Below are 25,449 nucleotides of genomic sequence, written 5' to 3'. Positions count from 1 at the left end.
TGGCACTGAGGAGGATTTTCATGAGTAGTTTTGTAAAATTACTAAGAGGTTCCCCAGCAGATTACATCGTCAGTCATTTCTTGTGCTGCTTTGACAGCTAAACAAATCTTGGCCACAGGAAGCCTCGTTACATGAATGGCAAAAATCGAACGTGCCAGCACAAATAAGGTTCAAAGTACAGAACTCTTCCTAACTACATGTCAATCCAGACATGCCTTCACTAGTTAACTTGTCAGATATAATTATCCCATCATGAACAAGAAAACAAACATCCAAAATTAGCCCTGTATATGGTGCTCCATTGTCCTACTTTGTCCAGTCTTCCTTCTCTTTGCTGTTAGGCAGGTAAATACAACTCTACTCTCAAAAATTCCCCAGGAAAATATCAACACAAAGGTTTCAAACAGCACAGAAATCAATTTCTTCATGACGGAAAATTATCACAGTTTTATCTTGCCAGACTATTCATAAGCATACCAAGAGATTTAAGGCTGAAACAGCAGCACTGATGTATCTGCTCTCAAGGGGCCAACACACCACCCAGGGAAGTTGCCCAGGAAGCAGCTGTGCAGGATTTACCACCTTTGAGTACTTGCCTGTCATTTATTTCAACAGGTCTCTAATTTCTTAAAGAAAACTTATTTGGCCATTTGAAGGTTTGGTGGTTGGTTTAGGGTTTGGATGGGTTTTCTTCCCAGTACAGGGGCAAGATTTGCTAATTAAAAGAGAATGCCCAAAGTCTTTTGAGCTGGGAGTTCTCAGTTTGTCCACCAGCTAAGCTCAGCAGCCACGACACAACCACTGCTTCTCCTGCCAGCCAGTACATTCCATATCCCAACGGAGCAACCACTCAGCCATCACAGCAGGATGAGAACACAACATGTGCTTTCCAACATGCTCCTCACTTTTCCTGAAGCTTTTAGCCATGTAGTTAATACAATGGTAGCATGGACTGCACTATCAGAAAGGAGAGATAACAATCAGCTTGTTATTTTCTGGTAGCCATTTAATATTTTACCATCACTGGAGTATGTGGGGGCATGTGTGTGCAAAGCCTCTATTACAGGAGCACAATAACACTCAAGCAGCAGCAGGAAATGAAGTGAAGGGATAACATCTGCCAAGAACCTCACCACATTTGTTTTGTCAGCCTCCTTTGGCAAGGATGAGATGACAGAGCTATTGCACACACCGTGCACTGAGCTGGCCTGCTGATCAAGCACTGCTGCTAGCAGAGAGCTCCACAAAGTGGAATTAAAAGCTCACAAGCTTCATGCCAACTGCAACACTCAAAAAAGTAGTCTCCAGCCATATATTGGAGGGTTTGTATAGTAAAACAGAGTGATATATCAGAAATCTTGTTAGATGGTTTGAGCTGGATAAGCCATTCCACAAATCTAAACAGAATTGCTTCTGCAATTCTACGTACCCAAGTCAGTCCCTGACACTGCTGCTGCAGGGCCTGCCTTCCCCTCCCACAGGTACCTGTGAGACCCTGTGGTCCCTCAGGGGAACCTGAGGCACACTCCTAAGGCTTACAGAGCACACAGCTGACAGAATAAGAAAGGCAGACTTCAAACTGAAGTCAGTCACAAGGATCAAGACAGCCATGACATCCTCTTGTTACCCAAGAGATCACAGAGAAAGGCTTCCCACCAGGCACAGGGAAAACTCAAATAGTATTTTATCCTGGTAAAAGAAACATGGTAGAAAGGGAGGAACAAGAGTGGTAAGAATGAAAAGGAGACAGTGATTAAAATCTGGCAAAACCACAACTATTAATTGCCTTTTGAGTGATGGCTTTGCAATATTAAATAGAGTTCTCGAGGTAAGGTGTTTAAAATTCAGAGGCTGAAACAGTGGTAGACACAGAATCCTGGCTTCAAAAGGAAAGAGATCTCAGTAAAAATGCATGGCTGTCCTCAGCAACGTGCTGAACATGAGACAAAGAACATGACAGATCAGTACAACACATCATTGTGAAATGACTTCATCCCCAACCAAATATCATATTAAACTTCCCACTTCATGTCCCTCTCAATACGTAGTTTGGGCAATTCCAAAAGACATTATTCACTTTTAATAAATCATTTCTGTCACCTACAAGAATACATTACATAAATATATTATGAAATAATCAATTTCAAATAAACCAAGGGCTTACATCTAAGTTAGCAGTAGGCTAACTGCTATTTCAGAGCTAGTTTAATTTGACAGCCTTCAATCACCAAGAACCACATAGATAACTTTCTATATTCCATCAACCCTAGCTTGGAAAAAGACTTTTTTTTACTTTACCTATGACTTGCTGCACTTCAGCAGAAAATGATCTTGCAGGCAATATAAATAGAAGTCAGCTGCTGCCACTAAACCAGGTAAACAAACATCACAGAATCACAGAATCAGCTGGGTTGGAAGGGACCTCTGAGATCTTGGTCCAACCCTGCTGTGGTTCCCAGCCCATGGCACTGATGCCACATCCAGTCTTGTCTTAAAAACCTCCAGGGACGGAGAATCCACCACTTCCCTGGGCAGCCCATTCCAATGGCTGAGCACCCTCTCTAGAAAGAAATTCTTTCTAATATCTAACCTAAACCTCCCCTGGCACAGCTCCAGACCCAGCCCTCTTGTCTTGCTGAGAGTTGCCTGGGAAAAGAGCCTGACCCCCAGCTGGTTCCCCCCTCCTGTCAGGGAGTTGCAGAGAGTCAGGAGGTCTCCCCTGAGCCTCCTCTTCTCCAGGTTGAACAGCCCCAGCTCCCTCAGCCTCTCCTCATAGGACTTGTGCTCCAGTCCCTTCCCCAGCCTTGTTGCCCTCCTCTGGCCCTGCTCCAGGACCTCAATATCCTTCCTGAGCTGAGGGGCCCAGAACTGGACACAGCACTCGAGGTGTCGAGTTACCACTTTGTTTTTCAAACGGAAAGGGTTCAGAACTTACATCAAAGTTGTTGAGAGCATAGGCCAGCTCTCCCCCCCCGCCCTGCTGCTGGGCAGCGTCGTCGGAGGCGGTGGCCTGGGCGGCGTTGGAGATGCCCGTCACCGCCTGCTGCAGCTGCTTGTAGATCAGGTCCCTGTTGGCCTTGTAGGCAGCAACGTCAGGGTGCTGCAGGCAGGCCTGGGATGCCGTGTACAGGATGGGAACGTTCTTCTGCAGAATTCCTCTGGCTGCTGCCATTTGGTCACGGTGACCCACATCTTTCAATTCCTGTTAGGAAAATTAAAGGGAAAAAAAAAAAAAAAAAAGCGTTTGAGAACGTTCCCTACGTTTAACATCCACACGCCATCTCTGTGCATCTTCAAAAGTCAGGCAGGTTCTTTGCCTGGTGTGCTCAAATTTGTCTGCTGATTGAGTGTTCTTATTCTTGAGGGCTCAACTAATTGCAAAACACAACAGCTTCATAAAGACAAAACCCACCATAACTGTAGGGCAATTCACAACTCCACAATTCAAAATCTGACGTTGGATTTTTGCTCCTCTCTGCAGCACAAGACCAGCATTTTGAAAGCTGCCCTGTCTTGCACTTGTGGATGAGAAGCAAGATCATCTTTAATTTAAACTCCCAGGCTCACAACCAGAATGTTTTCTTTAATTACACCTAGAAGATGACGTTTACTCATCTCAAGAGACTCGGGGTACTTAATTTCAGAAGAACAAATATATCATCTCATTCAACTTCTTGTTCACCTCCAATGAGACAAAATTAATCCAATGACTATAATTACTGCTAATTTAAGATTAGCGAGCAAGTCCATAAGTCTTTTCCCAAACACTCCCTGTTGCAATTCTCTAAAGCACCATCACCTCTGTTTTGGAACAGAAGCACTCTGATTAGATACAGCTTCTGAGTCCAGCACAAGCAGCAAGTTTATAAAAGGAAGAATGAACAGTTATTGGCAGCATCATAATTTTAAAGTTACCTCTTAAATCTAACAAAGAGGTGACGAAAAGGAAGATGAGGACTGCCTTACTGAGAAAAGGGGAGAAAAAAAATCTGCCAGACTCTTCAAAATGAATGGGCAATATGTGACCTCTGTAAGGTACACACCAAGCAGGGAGGGCACTCCAAGCAGGCATACAGATTTACAGATTTTGTACAACCACTTCCCATAGTGCAGAACAATCTATCACAGAGCAGTTTAGGAGCATTTATTGCATTGCCATCACAACCCTACTCCCATTTACTGCAATCAGATTTGAGATACATAACCAACTGGCAATCCATTTTAGACTGTACTCAGTTTATTTTCTAAGATAAATCTCTGCAAAAAGTCCCAAGAAGTGTCAGAGGTGCATAAGCAATTTGGGTTTGTACATATCAGCAGAACAAAGAGGCAAAAAATGTTTTACAAGAATTATGCTATTCCTGATAAGTGGAACTGCCCACACCTCTGCTTTCTTTTGAAAACTTACCTACACAAGAATGAGTCACACCAGCGCTGTTGAACAAAACAAATTTCACATGCAATTTAAGGTTATGCACAAGCCATCCAAACACAGAACATACCCATAACAAACAGGGTATTTAAATCCCTTCTCAAATGGGCATTTCAGTGCAAGACTAACGAGCATCACCACTCACTCCCTTGGAAAAGGCTGTGCCCAGCCATGACTTTTGCCCACTGCACATGGACACAGTCTGTCTGTGTGAACCACAACAGCAACGTGGTCTAGGGGTGAGTGCACCAGGCACTGGGAAACAAATCACTTCTCCTTCCTTATCCACACCTGCACTGCTTCAAACTGGGAAGTGCAAGTCTTGGGGAGTAGCATTTCATTAAGGCACTAAAGCATTAAACATCAACAAATGCTACTAAGAACGAATTCTGTCAGAAGCAGCACCCTGCAGCCAAGCAGACTTTTCCTGCTTATCAAGGAAGTTCAGAGTTCCTAAACATAGCAGAGCAACACAAAGAATCAGCAATAAAAATAATAAAAAAAATATAATTAAAAAAAAAAAAAAAGAAAAAAGTACTGTCCAAGAGCAGCAAGGCTCCCTTATTTTGAAAAAGAAGAAATAACATACAGAAGAAAGAGCTGCCACACTATACCTGTTGTCTTTTGGCTGCCATTATGTTAAGCTTGTCCACTTCTGGTTTGAGAGCTTTGTATTGGATACCCAAGTCCTGCTCCGTGCCAGCATTTCTCAGTTTCAAGATACCATCTTCCACCTAAAAGAAAATACATTCACATATTTTTCCAAGCAATACAGTCCACAGGTCAGGAAGCAATTCAGAATGTATTTCATGGCAGACAGAGAAAGCAATCTTCCTTTGCCCCTTGTTATTTTTTGGAGAGAGACACTTCAAAGGCTAACAGTACACAAGGGTTAGCTACTACTTCATACTCACCAGCTACCAGACAGCCAAGTACACATACCTGAAAGAGCATGAAGGAGCCCAGGGCCCTGGCAGAGCTGTGGCAGCAGCCACTGAAGGGCACACAGAAAGTCCTCAAAGCCCATGAGCAAAGGCAAGCCCAGTATCCAATCTCATTTCATTTCAAACTCTGCACAAACCACCCACCACCCTCTTGCTCAAGGGAAGAAAAGCCTTACTCAAATATTCCACTCTCATTTTACTTGGTCAGCCAAAGCACTCATCCCAAGTTATATGAAAGCCAAATGATTTCGCTAAGATGAAAGGGCCAACTATCACCTACAGCCACAGAGCCTCAGTTTCTACACTAAAAGTTCAGAACAAAGTGCAACTCAAAGTCAATAGCTACTGACAATGAGTGTAAAAACAAGCGACAGGCGTCCACTACACACATTGTGCTGGGAGGAAAAACCCCAAACCCCTCCCTGCTCCAGAAGCAAGGCACCGCCAGCACACACACCCCGCAGGGTCAGCACGTGTGTGACACAGACTCCTGGCAGGGCACTCCTGGTACGGCCAAGAACCACTCTTACCACTTTGAGCTGGACAAGCAGCTTGTAGACGTCTGCCATGTCGGCCAGGATGAGCAGGCGGGTGACGGCGGAGAGCAGGGCCCGCGCCGCGCGCACCATGTTCCCGCGCTTCACCGACGAGCAGGGGTCGTCCGCAAACTCCCCCGAGGCACTCTTCATCAGGTCACCTGCACAGGGGGACAGGGGTGGCTTTAACACCACACAGCACTTCCCAAGGGGCTGCCAGGATTCTGGCAGAGGGGTTTGGCAAGGAGGAAAGGTTGGGAAATGGCACTTTAGTCCTTATTTCCATTTGTAGATGTTTTAACATGCCAGAATCCTCTGGAGAGGCAAATTCAGCATGCCTTCGTAGGGCTGCAATTATTTCACAAGCTACAATGCTTTCAAAGCTTGAGCAAAAGGAGTTAAGCAGAAAGCAGCAGAAAGCACTGTAAACACACAGCGAGCTGCCACAGCTCCTGGGACTGTAAACAACTCGGAGCGATGACCTGGCTGGATATGCCCTGGTTTGAATTCAAAGTCAGGCACTGCTTCGTAAAATGCTTCAGCATTTCATAGCCTGTGGGTCTGCATCTGGTGCAGGAGGAAAGAATTTGGGTTTCAGATGGTAACAATGCCATTGGTTAACTATGAAAAGCAAAGGCCACTTTACCCAGCTAGAGCAATTCCTCCAGAAGGCATTTGGAAAGCATAAAAGTAATGTCTGCATATAGTCAGAGGAGTAAATTTTGGATTTCTCCCCTGCTTTTTCAAGCAGCTTCCAGTACCACAGTTCCTACACAGCAGGAAGCTTTGGAATCCAATTATTATTCTTGGATCTCTTTGCATCTCAGAAACTGCTGGGAGAACAGTTAGGACTTGGTACAGAAAACGTAGGTCCTCAAGGTCAGAGATGCGCAGGCAGCAGCAGATGACCAGAAAGGAGATGAACTGTTATAACTGCTGTGCCAGAGGCTTCCCAAACCTGTATGAAAAAGTGTCCACATGGCCAAAAGCCAAAACAAAAAGCCTGTCTCAGATGAGAAGAAAAAACCTCCAACAGTGCTTGACAAGTGACAGCTGACAGCAAGTCCCATGGAGCCCACTCCCAACCAGGGCTGGGCAAGGTCCACACCGAAATCTCTAGATGATGCAGTCCTGGGATGCTTCTGTTTATTTTAACAACTTATTTTTAACTACTCAAAAATACCAACAGCTGGAGAGTCTGGGGGTTAACCATCCCCACAGAGAGTTTCTAGCACCCAGGCACTCCACACCTTCATAGCTAAATTCAGCCCCAGCACAGCTGCCAGTCTGTCCAAGCAACCACATCGAGATACTCAATTTTGTTCAAATGTTCCCTCCTATGTAACACCCTTCCATCATCTTAAATAATACAACCAAGAGTGGCACATAACATTTTAAGATAAAAAAATATGCCACTTCAGTACTGTGAGAGAGGAAAAAAAAAAAAAGATCTTCTGTCCAAGCACAGGTCAGCTCTGAGTATCAACCCAAAGCTACCCCTTACCCAACTTTGGGGAACACGACTTTTTACTTTAACAAGGGATAAGAAACCCAGATTTCCAGATGGATGAAAGAATGTATCATCAATGCTGAAAACTGCAACTAGTCAGAAGATTACAAAACCCCTGCATAGCTGACATGAACCTTTCCTTATTCCTTCTAGAAAAAGCTAATAATAAAATAAATGTCACCACTGCAAGTATGAAATCTATTAACAATCTTGGGATTTAAGGATATCTATTTACAAGAACATGATGTAACAGGACAAGAGGGAATGGCTTCAATGGGTTTGGATTGGACACTGGGAAGAAATTCTTCCCTGTGAGGGTGGTGAGGCCCTGGCACAGGTTGCCCAGAGAAGCTGTGGCTGCCCCTGGATCCCTGGAAGCGTCCAAGGCCAGGTTGGACAGGGCTTGGAGCAACCTGGGCTAGTGGAAGGTGTCCCTGCCCATGGCAGGGGGTGGAACTGGATGGTCTTTAAGGTCCCTTCCAATCCAGGCCATTCTATGATATGCCATAACCAAAAATTGACTAAAAATATTTCCCCCTTTATTTACTTACATGTAAAATTCCCACATTTTCAACTTCTAAAATAATGTTGTTTTCATTTATTTTCTATTTAAAAAAAAATTTAGAGAGAGGTGGCCACTTGCTTCACTTGAATCTCAAAAATTGCTAACGATTAAAATTATCCTCTACCCATCTCTTAAATTGCAACCTTTCAAGCCAGTCCTGAAATAAAATGTTATTCCTTTTTATTTTAACAGGAGACTTTAAAAGATTTAGTGAGTTTCAAACAGCTTGTCAGGGTGTCAAAAGATAACCGGCTTCCCAGAATTAAAGGAAGATTATATTTAAAGTTGTTGCATATATATATATATTTCTGCCAATTAAAGAAAGTTGGCTTTCAGACTTTTTATAAAGGAAAAGCAACATGGGGTAGTTATTTTAGCTGGATTCAAATGGTAACAGGGTACTCTGCCCTGGCCTAAATATGCAGTTACTGCACTGTGTGTGTGCATTAGCAGTTCAAAGGGGATCCAGCATAATCTTCCCATTTTCAAATTTGAACAAGAGGTAACACAAACTGGGGAGCAGATAAAGAAGAGTTAAAAGTAACACATGCTGAAGAGTCCAACTACGAGACTCAGATTATAAAGCTGGTACAAATTCTTACATGAGTAATCTGCTTTTCCAATATAACCTTGCATTTTCACTAGGTATTAGAAGGGAAAGAAAATGAAACAGAGTTGAGAAAAAAAGGGGTAACAGTAACTGCCCTATGATTTTGTCAAAAAAGCACTAAGAACTCAATTAAATCTAATGGAACAAAGCCCATTTCAGAAATAGTAAGATTTTAGTCCATCAAAAGACAATTACCATTGTCTAGTTGCCTTCCCCCCATGCCCAAGGGTCTGACAGCACTTTCAGACAGCACTATTAGTGCTCCTTGCAGTGGTACACAGTGACCACGCACAGAGCTGCTCCCACCAACACGGGAGGGGAGGGCAGAGGGACAGGCAAGGCAGCAGGACCAGGACACACAGGCACTGACTGATGCTCTTCTTCCAAGCTGGAAACTCGTGCCCACACATCACCTCGTACCCTTCAGCACCTCCCAGCCCAAAGCCCATCCCCAGGCTGCTTTGCCAGCAGCACAAGTGCCACCAGGCCGTTCCCCCACCTGCCCAGAGCACCCCCCCAGTTCCCTAGAGGTTGCCACTCCCTGCTAAACGAAGGCAAACAGGAAATCAGAGTTTCAAGTCTCTACTACTCTAGATACTGAAGTCCCATCTCACCACTAATGCCACCTTCAACACCCTGCCACAACAGGCTGCCTTGGCTTTCTGCTATAAAGGACAAGGCCCCACATCAACACAGGAGTTGACACTATGGCAATAAAAACTTCTGTTAGTTCCTTAATCTTGTCTTCAATTAAATCTATATGCTGCCTACAACATTCCTACTGTTTTCCAAGAGCCATCTCTGAGCTCCCTTAGGTTACAGCTTTTCAAAGACCCTAAGTCCTTGGCTGAAGGATTACCTCTAATCCAAGTGCACACTCCTAAAGCATTGTTCTTAGAGGGAAACAACTGAACTCCCCGTACCTTTCCAAGAAATTAAGCTAACTGGTCACAACAGAATTTTCAAGTTGAGTTTTTCAAGAATAATTCAGTGTTTGTGTTCCACAACTGACCTCCTTCTGTTCCTTGAAAGTCCTTAAGCCATGCACCCTGCACGAAGTACAGTTGAAAACTTGTTCTCCCCTTTCATAATTGGTCTCACTGTTCAGTTTTGAAAAATCCTTCACTTAGAAACACAAGGCAGAAAGAGACCACACTGAATCAGTCAGCTCATTCCCCTGCATTTGCAACCTGAAACATGATCAAAGCCCACAGGATTCACAAGACCATTCATCCATTCTCTTACCTCAAGCCCCACACACAGGCTTAAGCTTTTTAATTTTAAGCTTTAATTTTTGGTCTGTTATGTTGAGTTGCCAGAGCACAGCTAATTCCCCACGCTCACATGCACATACACAGAGACAGTGAACTATGGCCATCAGTACTCCAGGAAATCTGGAATAGTCTCAGTCTGACCCAAAAGAAATGTCATACTTAATCCCAGTTTGGAACCTGTCTCAGTACCAAGCACCTGGGTAAGGAACTGGTTCTGTTCCAAAACACCTCCTAACAGCACTAGCAGAACAGAGCTGAACACTCCAAGACTTCATGGTTCATGAGAAGGTAGAACCCCACAGAGAGTTCACAGTGGAAGGACTAAGGCTGGGCAAGACCAATATTGCCCCCTCTGTTACCCAGCAAACCCTCAATGGCAGAAATGACTGTAACAAACACTGCAAGGATGCTGAAATCCGAGGCATCCACATCAAATGTTTTCCCGGCACCAACTCCAGCAGGATCTATTCTGAAAAACACTTTGATTCTTTGCCTCCACCATTCTGCTCAAAATCTTAAAAAGTTCCACTGCTTTATAAAACACTAAAAGTCCAAATCTTTAAAGGGCCAGGAATTTTACTGTAGATTTCATTAATTTTTTTAATATTTAAAGCAAGTTGTAATTTATCCTTCTATTGTAAAAAACAGGAAGACTTTGAAGATCCACTTACATTGATTTAGTATGTAGCCATGCTATTATTCATTCCAAATAGCTCTTTTCACTTCTTTTTTACCCCCAGCAAATGGGATTTTATGAACAAGCGTGCTCACTAAAATCATGTACTCTCTCAATCTTCTTCTCGCTAGGCTAAAAAAATTTTTTTAATTTTCTCTGATGAGACAAGTTATCTATTGTTCTAATCATCTTCATAATCCCTGTCTACACTCATTCATCTTTTTTTATTATGGTAACTAAACCTCCCCCTACTCTAAATAGAGGCATTATTAATTCTATTTTCCTGTCCCCTGCTGAAGATAAATTGTGCTCTATATTTGTAATCCCACTGCTGCTCTCAGACACAGCTCCTGATCACCCTGCTGCTGACCACAACACCCAGATCCTCCTCTCCACTCCTGCCCCCGTTGCAAAAGGCAGATAAAGACACCAACACAAGGAAGACTTGCTAAGCACACAGACAGGCTTCGTATCACACTTCCCTTGTTTCTCCAGTTCATCGATTCCAACTGGTCTACCACAATACTGGGAGTGCTTCATGAGTGCATGGAATGTGTATAAACACGTATGTTGGGAGGCTGTACCTCCCAGCTGTTATTAGCACTGCTGAGAACTGCAATCCTCCCAGGCACTGCTGGCAAAACCCTTCCCCCTCTGCTGTCTCTCAGTTTTTACCTCTTGCTTCTAATTTCCTCAAAGGCTGGTTTGATTTTCATTTCTTCACCAAGAGCTGCCCTGCTAAACCTGGCCAAACACTGGCACCGTGACAGGGCACAGCTCTGACCCCTGCTCCTCACAAATGATGGGGGCACCACTTGTATCCAGGGACTGCCTCAAGTCTGAGCACACACCCAGCCCCAGGAAACAGGCACAGCCACTCTCTCTGTGCACCAGACCCCATGCAAGCTGCAAACAGCAAAAAGGGAGGAGGAAGTGCAGTGACATGAAGGTGGGAAGTTCTTTCACTCCAGCTGCTCTCAGCCGTGCGCTTCACCTCCTGTCAGAGGCCAACGGAGCAGGGAGGCTTTGGCACCAAGCCCACATGTAGTCTCAAAACCAAGGAGAGGCCAAGAAACAAGTGAAAGGGCCATCCAGAAGGTTTTTCTATCAGTCTCTCCTTCCTACCAGCTTCTCACTGCAATACACAACTATAAATCCAGCTCAGGGAACTTCTCAGTCCCCAGGGCTGAGCACAGCTCCCTTGCTCACCGATATCACAGAGTCACTTGGAGGCACTCCCAGAGGAGCTCTGACTCAACTCTGAGCTGCAAGCACCAGGAATTAAAGCTTTGAGTCAAAGGGGTCTCTTTCCCTGCTTGTTGTTGTTAAATTAAGCCAACTCAATTAGCCTCTTATTTTGCAGCCTTCTTACCTTGATCTTTCTTTGGTCTGTCAGCCAGGATCATCCAGAACTTATAACCATTTCTAACTAATATTTCACCACTCTGCAACTTCAGTTACAAACAAGTAATTAATGCTAATGAGCTTTCCCTTTTTCGCAGGAGCAGTCGTCACCATTAATACCAGTTGACTGGGTTTCACTGAAGCATAGAAAAGACTCATGACTGGAAGAATGATAAATGATTTATGAGCAACAATATTTACTAGTGCATATTTTAGAGTAAGTCAGCTCCACAGGCTTTTCTTGGAAGTCTTCTCCAAGAAAGTAAAAAAGAAAATTATAAAAGTCAACACTAGATGTGGGGGAGGAAGCCTGGAATATTTAACCAAGGTCTTCACATTCTGTTTGTTGCTGTTTACATTTTGCATATTCAAGATACACATCTCTGTCAAGTCAACACTTGGCTCTTCCTCCTACAATGCTGGTCTGTATGCATTGAAATATTGAAGAAGTTATTGACATTTGAGATGTAGTTCCATAAAATTTGGGGTGGGTGGGTTTACTTTTAAGCCTAAACTGAGTTTTTAAATGTTCTTCAAAGAATCAGCCCTTCTGCTTCTCCTCTTAATCTCAACTTGGGACATCCAACTTCCAGATCTATCCAGTTCATATTACTGCTCAAGGATGCCAGGCAGGCAAGTTGAGAATCCACACAAGTGAAGAGGTGCAGTGTCAGAAACAAAGCAATGGGAAATAACAGCAAAAGGAACTTACTCTGAAGAGCCACAGTTTGCCAAGCCAGACACACAGCTCTTACCTTGCTTGCGAACATCTTCCACCGCCGCCACCAGCTCCTCCTTGAGGAACTGGCTCTCTTTTGCAATTTTGTCTCCTTTCTCCAGGAAATTCTCTGTTGCTTGTTCAACTGAAGCAGCCAAAACATGGGCCTTTTTAGAACGTCCTCGCTTTTTATTAGAGGGGCCCTTGTTGCTAGTGTTAACCAGTGTTGTTACCTAAAGGCACAGGTGGAAGGGAAAAAAAAACCAAAACAAGAAATAAATGAGGTGTTTATCAATTTGACAGTAATGCCACATGTATTTTTTTCTAGACAGTGCATTGACAATACCTGCATATTGCCAGCTCCAACAGTTAACCTAGCAAGTGTTTTCCACATCTGTTTAAACATGACCATGCTTCTTGATTCTTTAGATGAGCATTATAATTGCAGCTAAACAGCTTAAAGTTTTTTCTTATCAGCAGCAGATCTGAAAAGTTGATTTTAGAATGGAGATCTATTTGTATTTTTGATAAACTGCAATCTCAGTTACAGGCAAGAGCTCTTTGGCACCACATAAAGGAAACCAAGGTGGGGATAATTAGTCTGGGATAACTCTCCAGTCATAAGAGACCCCAAACAAGGTTGAAATCTGGATCTATAGAAATCTAGAAACAGTGTCTTTGCAGTCCAAAACAGTACTACAGACAATGGGTTGAATGCAGAGCAGAGGAGCCCCTAAGAGCTCATCACTTCCTTAACAGAACCCAAACTGAACTCTCACAATCCTCCTGCAATCAACAAATATCTCCAATTATATGTTTTAGACTGAAACCCTGCTGGGATCAGGGCCATCACCAGCAGCCAGATGATCACCAGACACTCTTAGTTCAGGACCAGGATCCATCCCCTTCTATCAAACACAGACATGTCACAAAATCCACACACACTTCTCTATTTGCTTTTTTTTTTCCCCTCCTCTCCTTTTTGGAAAGCCTAGGAAAATGCACACAAAGCTACTTCAATGGGATGTTAAATAACACTAAAAAAATTACTACTCTGGAAAGCCTGAGGACTTCTGACATAAAGGTCCTCAGAGCTGAATCCATCTTCTCAGTGGGCTGATTCAGAGAGGGAAAGCCATCAGCTGGGAATATCGTGTTGGTTAATAGGGAGCATTTGTACTGGGTAGTCTCAGTTCATCATGTCCTACAAATAAAGAAGCTGCAACACAACAATTTGCTCCATTTCCCTCTCTGTATTTTGCCAGTCACATCATTCAGAAAATTTGGGATTGCCAGTACAGCCTGTTTTCCTTAAAGAATAAGTTCAGATACTGAACTTGGACAGAAAGGTCCTATGAACTAGTTTGCTCAGTTAAGTTTGCCAAATTAAGACAACTTCTCTTAAGGAAAGGCTCCATCAGTAACTTCAGCTAAAAAGCTTTACAGCAGAACTGCCCATCTGAGGATCTAGGGGAACAGCAGTTTGATGACTAAAGGGATATTAATACTGGAAATAAAACATGATCGTTCCAGTCTGTGCTTCGCAGGAATTATGTCTAGTTTGTACTGTCATTTTAGACATCTCATATTCCAGGAAAACAATGTTAGAAGAGATGAGTGAACTGTCTCCAGTGTACCTACTCTTCCAAACCTCCTGGAAAGCCTCTTCCACGAATCTTCAAAATGCCCAGTGCCACAGCTCACATTTACAAGTCTTATTCCACCCTTCCTGTACTGTTCAGTGCACTTCACAGGCACATGTACACCATGGAGAAAGCAGCTCTTACTCACAAAGCCAGGACAAACCGTAGGCATGGAACATTAGTTACTAACATGCAGTTCTGCACTTCTAATTGAAATACTGTGTCTTATCCAGTGCTGAAGCAGCACAGTCTTACCACACCCCTGCCCAGTAACGCTTACAATAACACTGAACCAAGAAACTACTTGTAAATGTCTTTCCATCTTTAATTTTTTAGCATTTTTACTCTTGGAACTTAGGCTTTGCAAGTTACCTAATTGAAATAATACATCAAAACATCTTTATGAAGGTTTATTTTGTCCCCTTTTTTTCCCCACCTGTGTAACAAGAGGCTCAAGCAGCCTTTCAACCGCCAGTGTTCTTATCTCCAGGCTTTTGGGGTCCCATTTGAAGTTCACATTGGCTGCAGTGACAGCAGTCATTTCTAGAAGAAAAGAGTTGCATGAAGAGAAGTTTTTATTGTTAATGCTGTTGGAACGTATCTTTGAATTAAATGGAGATTATTAAACACAAAACATCCATTTAGTGCAAGTAAAGGTTATACCATCTCCAGAAACAGTTTTGGTTCGATTGATAGTAACGTAAAAAATTGCTTGTTATGACAATATACAGACATTAGCTGGACATTTTGGTTAGAAAATAAAGCCAAAACCAAATAAAGCCACACAAAAACCTATTGAGAAGCCACACTATTTTATCAGAGCCATGACAAGATGGGCAATGTCTGGGCTACTCATCAGGAGCCAGGTTGAACTCAACCCACCCAGCCTCCCCCTTTGCCCAATTCACCTTTTGGGAGTACAAAGGTAAAGCAGTGAATATAAGCCTTACAAAGCCAGAAAATCCAGCTGGTTCATACTTAACAGCTTACATATCTATTACACTTCCCCATAACATTTACATAGGAGAGAAAAGCAGATTTGCATGAAGAGATCTGCTCAAAGCTGTCACAGAGCCGTTCCTTCCCATTACAGTTTTATATCAACATCCCAATGGAACAGCAAACATGATTATGGAAAAAGTTGAGTGAAACTACTAAAATAGCTTTGCTGTTGAAACCAGTAGTCTAAAAAAAATAAAACTAAAAATAATGAACTACAAGGGATCACTGGATTAACACTGTGATGCTGTACAGCACAACAAAAGAATAAATTGAACCATAACTGCAGTAAAAAATGGATTTAAAGTATTTACAGATCCATAAAACCAATTCATATCACTTCAGACAGAACAGATTCTACCTCTTCCTGCTTTGCACTGCCCTCAAAATCCATCGTAAGACTAAATCCACATTTGTAAGTTTTTATTTTTCAAAAAGTCAGGAAGAGAAATACATTCCCCAAGTCCCTTCTACCCCTTTTCCTAAATACCTACTGTTGAAGTCATTTTAAAGCTTATTAGTTGATATTTTAAAATCTTTCTCTGGACAGGGCATTGCCTGCACAGCATCTCAGCAGTCACGTTGCTCTGACAGCACCAGATGTCCCCAAAGCTGCCAGACGAGCACAACGTGCCATTATTTTTAAGAAGCAGGAGGCAAGGCACTAATTTTGGTAACCAACCATGTTTACAACACGTACCAATAACCAAGTGCTCTATCCCAACAGTCAGTCAGCAGTGCAGGAGCGGCACAGGGGGGCTGCTGCTGCCCCAGGGCAGGGTAAAGGTGCGGGGCACTCCTCCCTGGCAGGCTGAGCCCCAGCCAGCACACAGCTCCTCACACCACGGGCACCACAGGGCATCAAGGACTCACACCACCACTGCCCTCACGGCTCTGCCCTGGCAAGCTGCCAGCCTGAGGAGCAGCTTCAGCAGGGCCAGGCAGGAACATTCACCCAGTGCACTCAGCTTTCCGCTCCGCCCACGCTCCAGGTGCCCACACTGCTGGCAGAAAGAAAACTTTAAAAGCTGAAAGCTTAAAAAAGAGAGAGACTGGGAAGAGCCCAATCAATGCTGGCATATGTGAAACCTTTCTGATGGCTTTAACTGAAAAAGCTCAGGGGTGCAGGTGAGGGCTCCCAGCTCCCACGGCACATTCCAGGCTGCAGCTCCAGAGCCCCGGGGAGCTGACTGCAGGAATGTGAAGGGTGGCCACCTCCTGTCCTGGCCCAGCCTCTGACACTGACCACTAAGCCCTTCGAACTCACTAATTAACCTTCTCTCCTGATCACCCTCTTTTCATTTCACGAATCCATAGGGTCATTCCACAGCCCAGACACTGGCACAGAGCACACTGTGAAGTGCCCTTCACCTCCAGGTAACATCCCATTCTCCACAAGGAATTTCGCTGGTTTATTCCCTTCCAATTAGATCAGCATGAATGTTTCCTACGTAAGCAGACAAGAAAATATACACTGAAAGCCTTTATGGTTTCTGAGAAACACACCCAGGGCTCTGGGAAGCCCAGCAGGTTTCTAGGTAAAGGCTGTTTCTATACAGTTAATGATGTTATGCCTCTCACAGAAACAAAGTGCAGGACAAGGTAACCAATACATTAATTGTATTAGTAGAATAATAAAGGCAATTCATCTGAAAATACGTTAGTATAATAGTTCATGAATTGGCCAGAAGTAATGGTCTATAAAACCACTTAGTAGCAATGTTATTGAAATTTATTTAAAAAGCATAGCTTGATACCAAAGACTGCTTGGCAGCAATGGCTTGGATATCATTTGTGCATTGCAATAAATAGGTTTATTCAATTAAATACTTGTGGAGAATACAGGAGCAGGCTACAGGTTACCTACACATGGGTGAGGTAGGTTTAGGGGATAAAAGGACAAAGGGGATAAAAGGCTGCGATCTCGCCACGAGGATGCTCCAGTGCTCTGAAAACTTGCCTTTTCCCTGTGACTGCTGGAGCTCTCCCCTCATTGAGTTCAAATCTGGTAACAGCAAACCCTGTCAGAGGATATTGTAGCAGAGTGCTCCATCTTTAGCTCCTGGAGAGCCACCATAACCCTCACAAGGACCACAGTCACTGTAACATCTACCGGGAGAGGATGTCCCCTGGAAGAGGGACCCAGGCAGGCCAGGGGGCAGCCCCCTGGCAAAGAAACAGGTTGTCTGTGCCCCAGCCCTGCCATACCCAGGACACACAGCAGCACACGTGCTCAGAGCAGGAATTTCAAGGACAAGGCAGAAGAGTGAGCGACGCTGAATCTCAGTGCGGGAACATACAGAACATCACCAGTGCACAAGGAGTTGTGGTCGCCCAGCCTGTGGTTTCATAAGCAGTAGAAAAGCTGCTTAAAGACCAACGTTCATCCTCCCACACCCCTCCAGGAACTCATTCCCGTTCACACATCACACCCCCTCCGTCCTGGCACAGCTTTCCCCACGTCTGAGCGATTAACCAGATGGGGAAGAACTGATTTGGCTAAAGGGAAAGAAATCCATTTTTGCAGGGTGGGCTGAGATCCCCATCTGGCCCACCGTGCCACACAGACACTGCTGTGAGCCCAACCAGCGATGGAGATGTCACCTGGCACTGTTGGCAAAGCCTCCAAAGTGGGAACACAGGGCAAAGCTGGATGCCACAGCCAAGTTGAACCAGGTGCCACTGAAAAGTGAACATCAATCAGAGCTTCTGCAGGCAGTGGGAATGTCCTCCCCACACACCTAATGCTCAGACATGTAAAGCCCCAACCTTAAACCATGCTCACCATGCAGCACATTAACTGCAAACCTTTGGGTTATTACATTGGTCACAATGGTTGTTCAACAGTAATGCAACATCTTACTGGGGTTTAGTGCACTTGCAAGGACACGAGGACAGGGGAAGAGCAGTTGTTTAAAGAAGCCACTCTTGGAGCTACTGCTCCAGCCAATGAGCAGCTGTGGGAGCAGAGCCATCCCTGGACAACTTGCCCTGCTTTCTACAAACACTCAAGGCCTCAACAGCTAAAGATCAGGAACAGGTCTCCATTCTGCTTCAAGCAACCACTACTGCCATTGTACTGCTCCTTTTCCAAACAGACACCCCCATTGGCACACACCTGTGAGCCACTGCACGCTCAGAGTAAGATGGGAACTATAAAAATTTCCTTTCCGGTCCTGAAGGAGGAGGTGAGACTGCAGCGGAACAGAAAGGAGTTCTGGTTCTGAAGAGCCTCCAGGGCAGTTCCCAGCCCTGCTCATAGAAGTGAGGGCACACCCCTGAGCAGAGGGATGGCTGAACTGCTGGGGCTGCACTTTGTACCCCACTACAGGAGCTGGCCTGCAGGGAACACACCAAGATATGCACACAGTGCTCCTTCCAAAAGCCACAACTAAAGGTCAGAGTGTTTTCAAAAACTGGTAATTCAAGGCTTTAAGAATAACTTCAGATACCTATTTCCACGATACTGGCATGCAAATGATTTCTAGACTTTGGCAAGCAGAGGAATGCAGCTCTGCAGCTTCTTTGCAGAATTGTTCTGAAGGCACCCAAGGCTTTCCAAAAAGCCCACAAAGGAGCACAATTCCAACAGTGAGCTCTGCACCCCAACAAATCACAGACAGGCCTAGTGCTCGTGGTCCTGTTTTCCCAGGTTGCACTCCCACACACACCTGAAGGCAGCACTGGCTGTATCTCAGGCACTTCTGAGCAAGTACATTCCACCTGCCCTGCACCAAGAGACCCTGCAGGAACCCATCCCTGGACAGAGCAAATCTCTTTGGGTTATGCAGCAAAAAATATAACTGCTCATCTCCTGTGCATCAGTCTCACCACCTTGTGCTACCTGAAGGGTCTTTAACAGGCTATCTGCTGTCAGGCTTCATGTTTTAACTCTCCTGACAGGTTGCTTTCTAAAAGCTTTTAACTGCACTCATTGGTGCCTCCTGGTTTTTCTCAGAGAAGCCAGTATTCAAGCAATGGCCTGACTGGCACAGCAGGAGCTAACCTGGGCCAGGCACAACAGACCACATGCTGAATTCCAGCATTATGCTATCCACAATGCCCAACAAAAGAACATGGGACAAGAACATTTTATACCTGGGGGGACATTCTCCATTTGGGGGACATCCTCCTAGTCCCCATCCTGTGCAGCTGATGGGCCCAGGTACAGTAATAGGTATTTGACTGCATTATTTTGCAGCTTTTTTATTTGCCATATCACAGTCATTTTGAATGATAATCTGGTTTTCTACCATGCTGCTAGACTGTCTTTCTGTACCACATAATGAGAAAATCCCTTATTCTATCACCCAAGTCATGATGATGGAACATGGTGGGATTCACAACACTGACCCAGCTTCCTCTTCCAGACAGAAAATAAACCAGCTTCCCTGTTCCCAAGGCTTGTCATCCAAATACCCAACCCACCTGATAACCAGCAGGGATCCTTTATCCCTGTTGAAGGCAGCAGACAAGAGACAAAGATCTTCAGGAAGTGGGTATCTAACACATACCATTAAGGCAAACCTTCTGAACAGTTCTGATTTACAAAAGGTTAAGGCACACTTCATACTAAATCCAGCTCACACACAGGGGTTTCATCATGCCCCACTGACAGTTCAAAATTGTTTTTCATATAACTAGGAGTATCCAGAAAATAAAAAGTTTCATTCTTTCCCTTCACAGTCTCCAAATTGATTTGTCTGCCATATTCTAGAAATAAAGCAACACTCCCCTTGGCAGCCAAATGACTGCTAGTCAAGGATGTTTGGTATATGTGATGCTCTTCAAAGAGGATTAAGCAGATTTTATTTAAGCTGGTTTTATTTAACATCAAGTATACACAACTAAAAACAGGGAGTCATCCTCTTCTAACAATGCCTTCAACCTTAAATTTCATCTGCTCAGCTACCAAATCTTCTCCCCCACCCTAAATGCCATGCAGGTATCACCTCCCTAGAAATCCTTACTGTTAGAATTTCACACTCAGAAATATTAACACTAACTCAGATGCTGCATGTTGTGGCAAAGCTTTTATTTATATTTACGGGGCAAGTTTGAGTTGAACCTGTCTCACGAGACTCAGATCTTGGTGGTAAAGGTGAGATGTATTGGCTGTGTCTGTATTATTGAACTCAGGAGTGCCTTCAAATTCTCAGGTCTGAGTAGATACATTGGCCATGTCCCAACTTGGTGTTGAGGTAAGACCACCTCCCATCCCAAATTCCTGGTTTTCACTGAATATAATGATTTTACTAAACTTTCAAGCTTGGCATCTATATGAAACATGGAAAAATATATGGGAAACCACTGAAGAGAACAAACTTCTGTAGAAATCAATGACTATGTTCTTTTATTATCAAAGCATTTTCTGCCACTCAAGTATATTCAACCTTGCTACACCTTTTCTATCCCAACTGCAGTAACCAACTAAGAGAAAAGACAATGTTTGGGCTCAGACAAGCCTGTTTCTCACCAGTGCCATTCTAGTTCTAGCTCTCATAATCTGTTTCTCATATGTTTTTCTCTGCTGCTCTTGTGGAGAAGGCCCACAGAGAGGCATCTGAAACAGCTCATCAGACAGCCTTACAGAACCAGTGAGAAACAAACGCTTCTCCCCTTCTCAGCTGGTTTAGCAAATCTTTAGACCTTGTTACTGAGTAAAGAGATGTAACCTAATCCAGCATCCCCACAAAAATCCATGGCATTTAGAACTCTTTCCTCTCCCACATGGGTGTTATCTCCTGCCCACTGCCTTGCCAGCAGAGCCACAGAGCCCCTCACCTTCCCCTTCTGGCAGCACAGCCACCCCACCCCACCCCACGCCGCGTCACACAGGAGTGGGGATGGGGCACATCACCAGACTGAGATGCAACACAACCCCCAAAGCACTGTGTGCCATCTCCCAGCAGCTTCCAAACTGTCACAGTGCTGGGGATCTTGAGCGACTCATTTGCCATCAAAATCAGGAACACACTCTGCAACAACAGGTTTTCACGCCTCCATTTCAGTCTAGCTGTCACTGAGGGGATGAAGGCACACTCTGCAGTGTTCCTGGGACCACAACAGTGATTCCACAACCACAAATATGATGTTTTCTTAGCCAGTGCTAACAGCAGCCTCTTGCCTTCAGCTATGTAAGAGTTAAGCTCTGATCATTTCCTTTTTGCCAGCATTGTTTTGTCTCAAAGGAGTTAGAAAGGAGGTGCATGGCAAGATACATCACAGCAGGCACGAGCAATTAGTGACTTATTTATGTCACACTAAGGCTCCAGTTCATGGATGTCATCCTAAAAGAATGCAGGAACCAAACTCAGGCTTATACCCATGTAACTGTCCAGATGGATATCCCAGTATATCCCAACAAGCACCCAATTCATTTCTGCACAGTTTCCAGATTCCAAAGGACACGCAGCGTTCCAATTCCACAAAGACTGACAGAGTATCAAGACTGCTTGAGAAGACACACATGCTTTTTCTAAGAAAGAGGATCTCCTATATAACCAAGATTAATTTTAATATTCTAGCTACAAAACTTCGTATTTGGGAAAAAGAAAAGATGTGTCATGAGCAGCAAGCTATTGCTGTTAACAATAAACCACTCAGTGTGCCCTCACGATGGTTTTGCCATTTTTTGCTGAAGATCTGTGCTACTACCACCCTGAAAGCAAGCTTCCAAAACCAGAACAAGTAACCACTAGATTTGTAAGTGCTGTATTTTAGCTGTTCTGTGGGTCAGGTCATGGCTCTGGCCATGCAGAAGGGCAACACACCTGCATTTTAAGCAAACAGCAACATCTGTCATGAACTTACCCCTGCAGCAATGGCAACTTCCAGCTCCCAAAGCCAGCCCTCACACAGCCACATCTCTCACATTTAGCTGTAGGCTCAAACTATAGGTTCATACTTTCAAACACAGTGAGGGGACTCAGCCTGTAGAGAGGATGTTACAGCCCAGGCAGGGCTGGACCCCTTGAATTCAACTACTGAGAGCCCTCAGTGTCTCTCCCACTCCTGAGGTGGAAAACTGTGTGAAGCTTCCCTAAAATCATTGAGAAAGAATGGAAGAACAGCTTACTGGCACTCTCTGAACCACAGCACACGTTTCAGACCCTAGGGATACACAGTCAGTGCAGATATAATAACTAGGCTGTGGCTACAGAGCACAGCTCTTCAAACCCCAAACTATGCCAGCACAGGTTCCAATTACCAACCTCACATTTGCAATGAATCCAAGAAGGGGCAACCTTTTAACAAGTTAATTTTTGCCACAAATATTCCTTAAATAAGAAAAAGGTTGTTATAAATTAGTCTACTTTATCAATTGGCACAAGAATTTGCCAGTGCAGCAAAACTGATTCTTGCTTAGCTTGCAGAAACCCACTGATGGCTGGCAATAAAGGGAAAAGAAAACCTGGGAATTTTTGTTCTGATCTTCTTCAGCACTCAACTTGCAATAAAAAGTGCTGTTTATGCTAAAGAATCAGAAATAACCAGAATCTGACCCCACTGAAACTGTACTTTCATTCCTAAATTGATATGTTGTTATGCAATACCCTTCAGTGCTTTTAGCTGACCACATCTTGGAAATCTAGACCTTCATTAGCAATTTAAAACAGTCAGAAGTACACAAATACTGACATGCATGTTTTGAAAAAAAATGAGACTCCCTGTAATTAGAGGTTTGATGAGACAATCTGCTTAAACATGGAGCAAATGGACAGTCTTGTATTAACAGAGACTAAATACCATACTCTTTCTCACTTGTATGCTCAGCATAGCAGCAACTAAAGGCTACATAACAAAAACTCGTGATGTTTTAAGAATGGAAAAAGTTTTCTCCATTTGCAAAAGCTACTAGAGCAAAGGAGTGTGAGGACTCTTCAAAGTAAAACGTTTTCTAAGTTTCCTAGGAGAAGTCCTTTAAGAGTCCTTTCTTGGTCCTTCACTTTGATTCAGGAACACTCTGTCAGTCTTAGATAAAAATTACAAAGCAATTATCTAAAAAAAAAAAAAAAAAAGTAACAAACCCCACAGGTGACAAGGCCGAGAATTTCACTTTATGTTCAGGGTAACCCTCAGCACCACCTCCCAGCTCCAAACAATGAATTACTTTCACAGGAAGAATTGCAGCATCCCCACACGCCCCCAGACAACTCTCAACTTGCAGAGAAGGGGAGGGATTCACAAAAACAAACCCCAGGAAGAAGGAGTGAACATGAATGGAATGCACGAGTGTGGTTTGGATGAGTTAAGCATCTTTAAATACTGCAGCTATCCAGGAGAGTAGGTAAGGCAGGAGGCTCTAACACACCATCTCCTCTCCCCACAAAGTGCCAGCCAGGCTGCAGAGCACAGCGAGCACTGACTGGTGAGAACTTTGCAGCTTCTCCAGAAGAGCAAAGCAGGTACTAATGAAAACACAGCGGTGCCATGAATTTTTGGATGCTTCCCAGAGTTACCTGCACAGCCACAACCACCTCCTGTCAAGTACAAACCTGCTAAGGGTGCACCGTGGTGCAGGAGAGTCAGAGCTAACAATGATCTGCCTGGACAGGAATCCTTTGGAGTCACTGCCTTCGCATATGGATGACCAATTAAAGCAGCTTCTGCTAAAATAAAGAAAAGAATATCACTGTCCCACCCACATTCCACAAAAGCAACAGGAAGGAACCAGAAGGTTTGGGAGGAAGGAGTCACTGTTTGAATGGTCTTACAGGAAAAAGAGATTTTAAGGTAGTAATACAGCTATTTACTAAGTGGAAACCAACTTACATCTGATTAAAGACACATTTTTCTCTCTCCACCCCTTCTCTCACCCCCAGGAACAGGAAACATGACAAAGCTACAGAACAAAAACCAGATGAGCCAAGAAATCCTGTTCCATTGGCTTTCCACCAGCACTTTGCCTCTGGTTCTGCTGAACACTGCATCTTTTACTGAGAACCACTGACTTCTCCCTAGGCCCACAGTAATATTCTGTTAATCAAATAATTATATTCAAATTGTCTTAACCAATTTTGTAAACTAAGTAAACCAGCTTAGAACACCTGATGCTAAAGTACTGATGCATAAAAACCAGAAATTAACTTCTCTCCTTGAGGTTATAAGCTTTGAACCCTGCACAACGCATCTGCATTATTCTGTTTTGCTACAAATAAACCTTCCAGCTTTTTTTTTTCCTACTCTTACTGCATTTTATGTCATTATTTTTTCTTCCAAATCCAGCTAAGAGAGGGGGAAAAAACCACTCACACAGTCATACTGCACTCCTCTCTGTACCCATACAAAATAAGAGAGCTGTGATTGAGGACTCCACTGGCAGTAGAAGTGCCACAAAGTAACAAACACAGGCTGTCCAAAAAGCCTTACCCACATCTCTGCTTTCAGGATGCACTGTTTAATGTTACTTAAGAAATGTGTTTCCAACAGCAGTGGTTTGTAATTAAATACATCTTCCAAACACTGGAAGTGGCAGTAACTACAAAGCCAATACTTTGTACCGAAATTTAAACCACTCCAGAGCCCCTCAGAGCCGAACCAGATTCTTGCTTTTCACTCACTCAAAAAATATTTTGCATCTTACATTTTACTTATAGTTTGTATGAAGTCATTGGGCTCACAAGGCTTCTAAATTTCAGACACAGGGATTGAACTGAACACAGTGACAGAGCTGGTCTGCACTGGCAGCCAGGCCGGGCAGTGCCCGCAGCCACGTGGGCTCCTGCCAGCCCTGGGCACATCTGTGGAACAGAGCTCAGCCCGGGCGCCAACTCCTGCCTCAGGAAGCTCCTACACTGCTGGAGCTCGGCAGAGAACCTCAGGGAAGCAATGCTACTTGTCTGCCCTTCTCTCAGGGTTTTACTGCTTGTTTGACTGCTTGCCTGTTGGTTTCCCTTTCAGGGATGGCTTTATACACTGCCACCACCCAAGAAAAAGGTGGGGGAGGATATGGGGAAGGGAAGATAAATGAATGTGGGAGTCAGTAAAGTGGCAGGGGTCAATAGTTATGACCAGAGAACAAGAGCACAACACCAGACACCATCCAAGAGCATCCATCACTCCCCAAAGGCATCAAAGGAGCCAGAGGATACCGCTCAACAGAGTGACAAGGGAACGGGAACAACCCGCAGAGCTC

The 25,449-nt window shown here is 44.1% G+C and overlaps 1 protein-coding gene across 3 annotated transcripts in view; it reads right to left on the bottom strand.

Annotated features, from left to right (window-relative positions):
- CTNNA1 (catenin alpha 1) overlaps positions 1–25,449 on the bottom strand; it is a 119,714-nt gene that overhangs the window by 88,503 nt on the left and 5,762 nt on the right. The window contains exons 2-7 of one of the 3 annotated variants that reach the window (XM_051793775.1): positions 23,810–23,923; positions 14,749–14,855; positions 12,707–12,902; positions 5,907–6,073; positions 5,047–5,166; positions 2,936–3,202 (exon numbers count right to left, since the gene is read on the bottom strand). In XM_051793775.1, coding sequence (XP_051649735.1) covers positions 2,936–3,202; positions 5,047–5,166; positions 5,907–6,073; positions 12,707–12,902; positions 14,749–14,853 — 855 coding nt within the window. In that variant the 5' untranslated portion in view covers positions 14,854–14,855; positions 23,810–23,923. The remainder of the gene's footprint in view (positions 1–2,935; positions 3,203–5,046; positions 5,167–5,906; positions 6,074–12,706; positions 12,903–14,748; positions 14,856–23,809; positions 23,924–25,449) is intronic. The other 2 variants (XM_051793776.1, XM_051793777.1) reach the window with 2 other exon arrangements.

Source organism: Manacus candei, unplaced genomic scaffold (genome assembly GCF_025592945.1).
Source record: "Manacus candei isolate 608988 ecotype Guabito, Panama unplaced genomic scaffold, ASM2559294v1 h1tg000037l, whole genome shotgun sequence".
Classification (NCBI taxonomy): Eukaryota; Metazoa; Chordata; class Aves; order Passeriformes; family Pipridae; genus Manacus; species Manacus candei.
The sequence above is the reverse complement of the archived record's forward strand: the minus strand, read 5'-3'. Positions and strand labels throughout refer to the sequence as shown.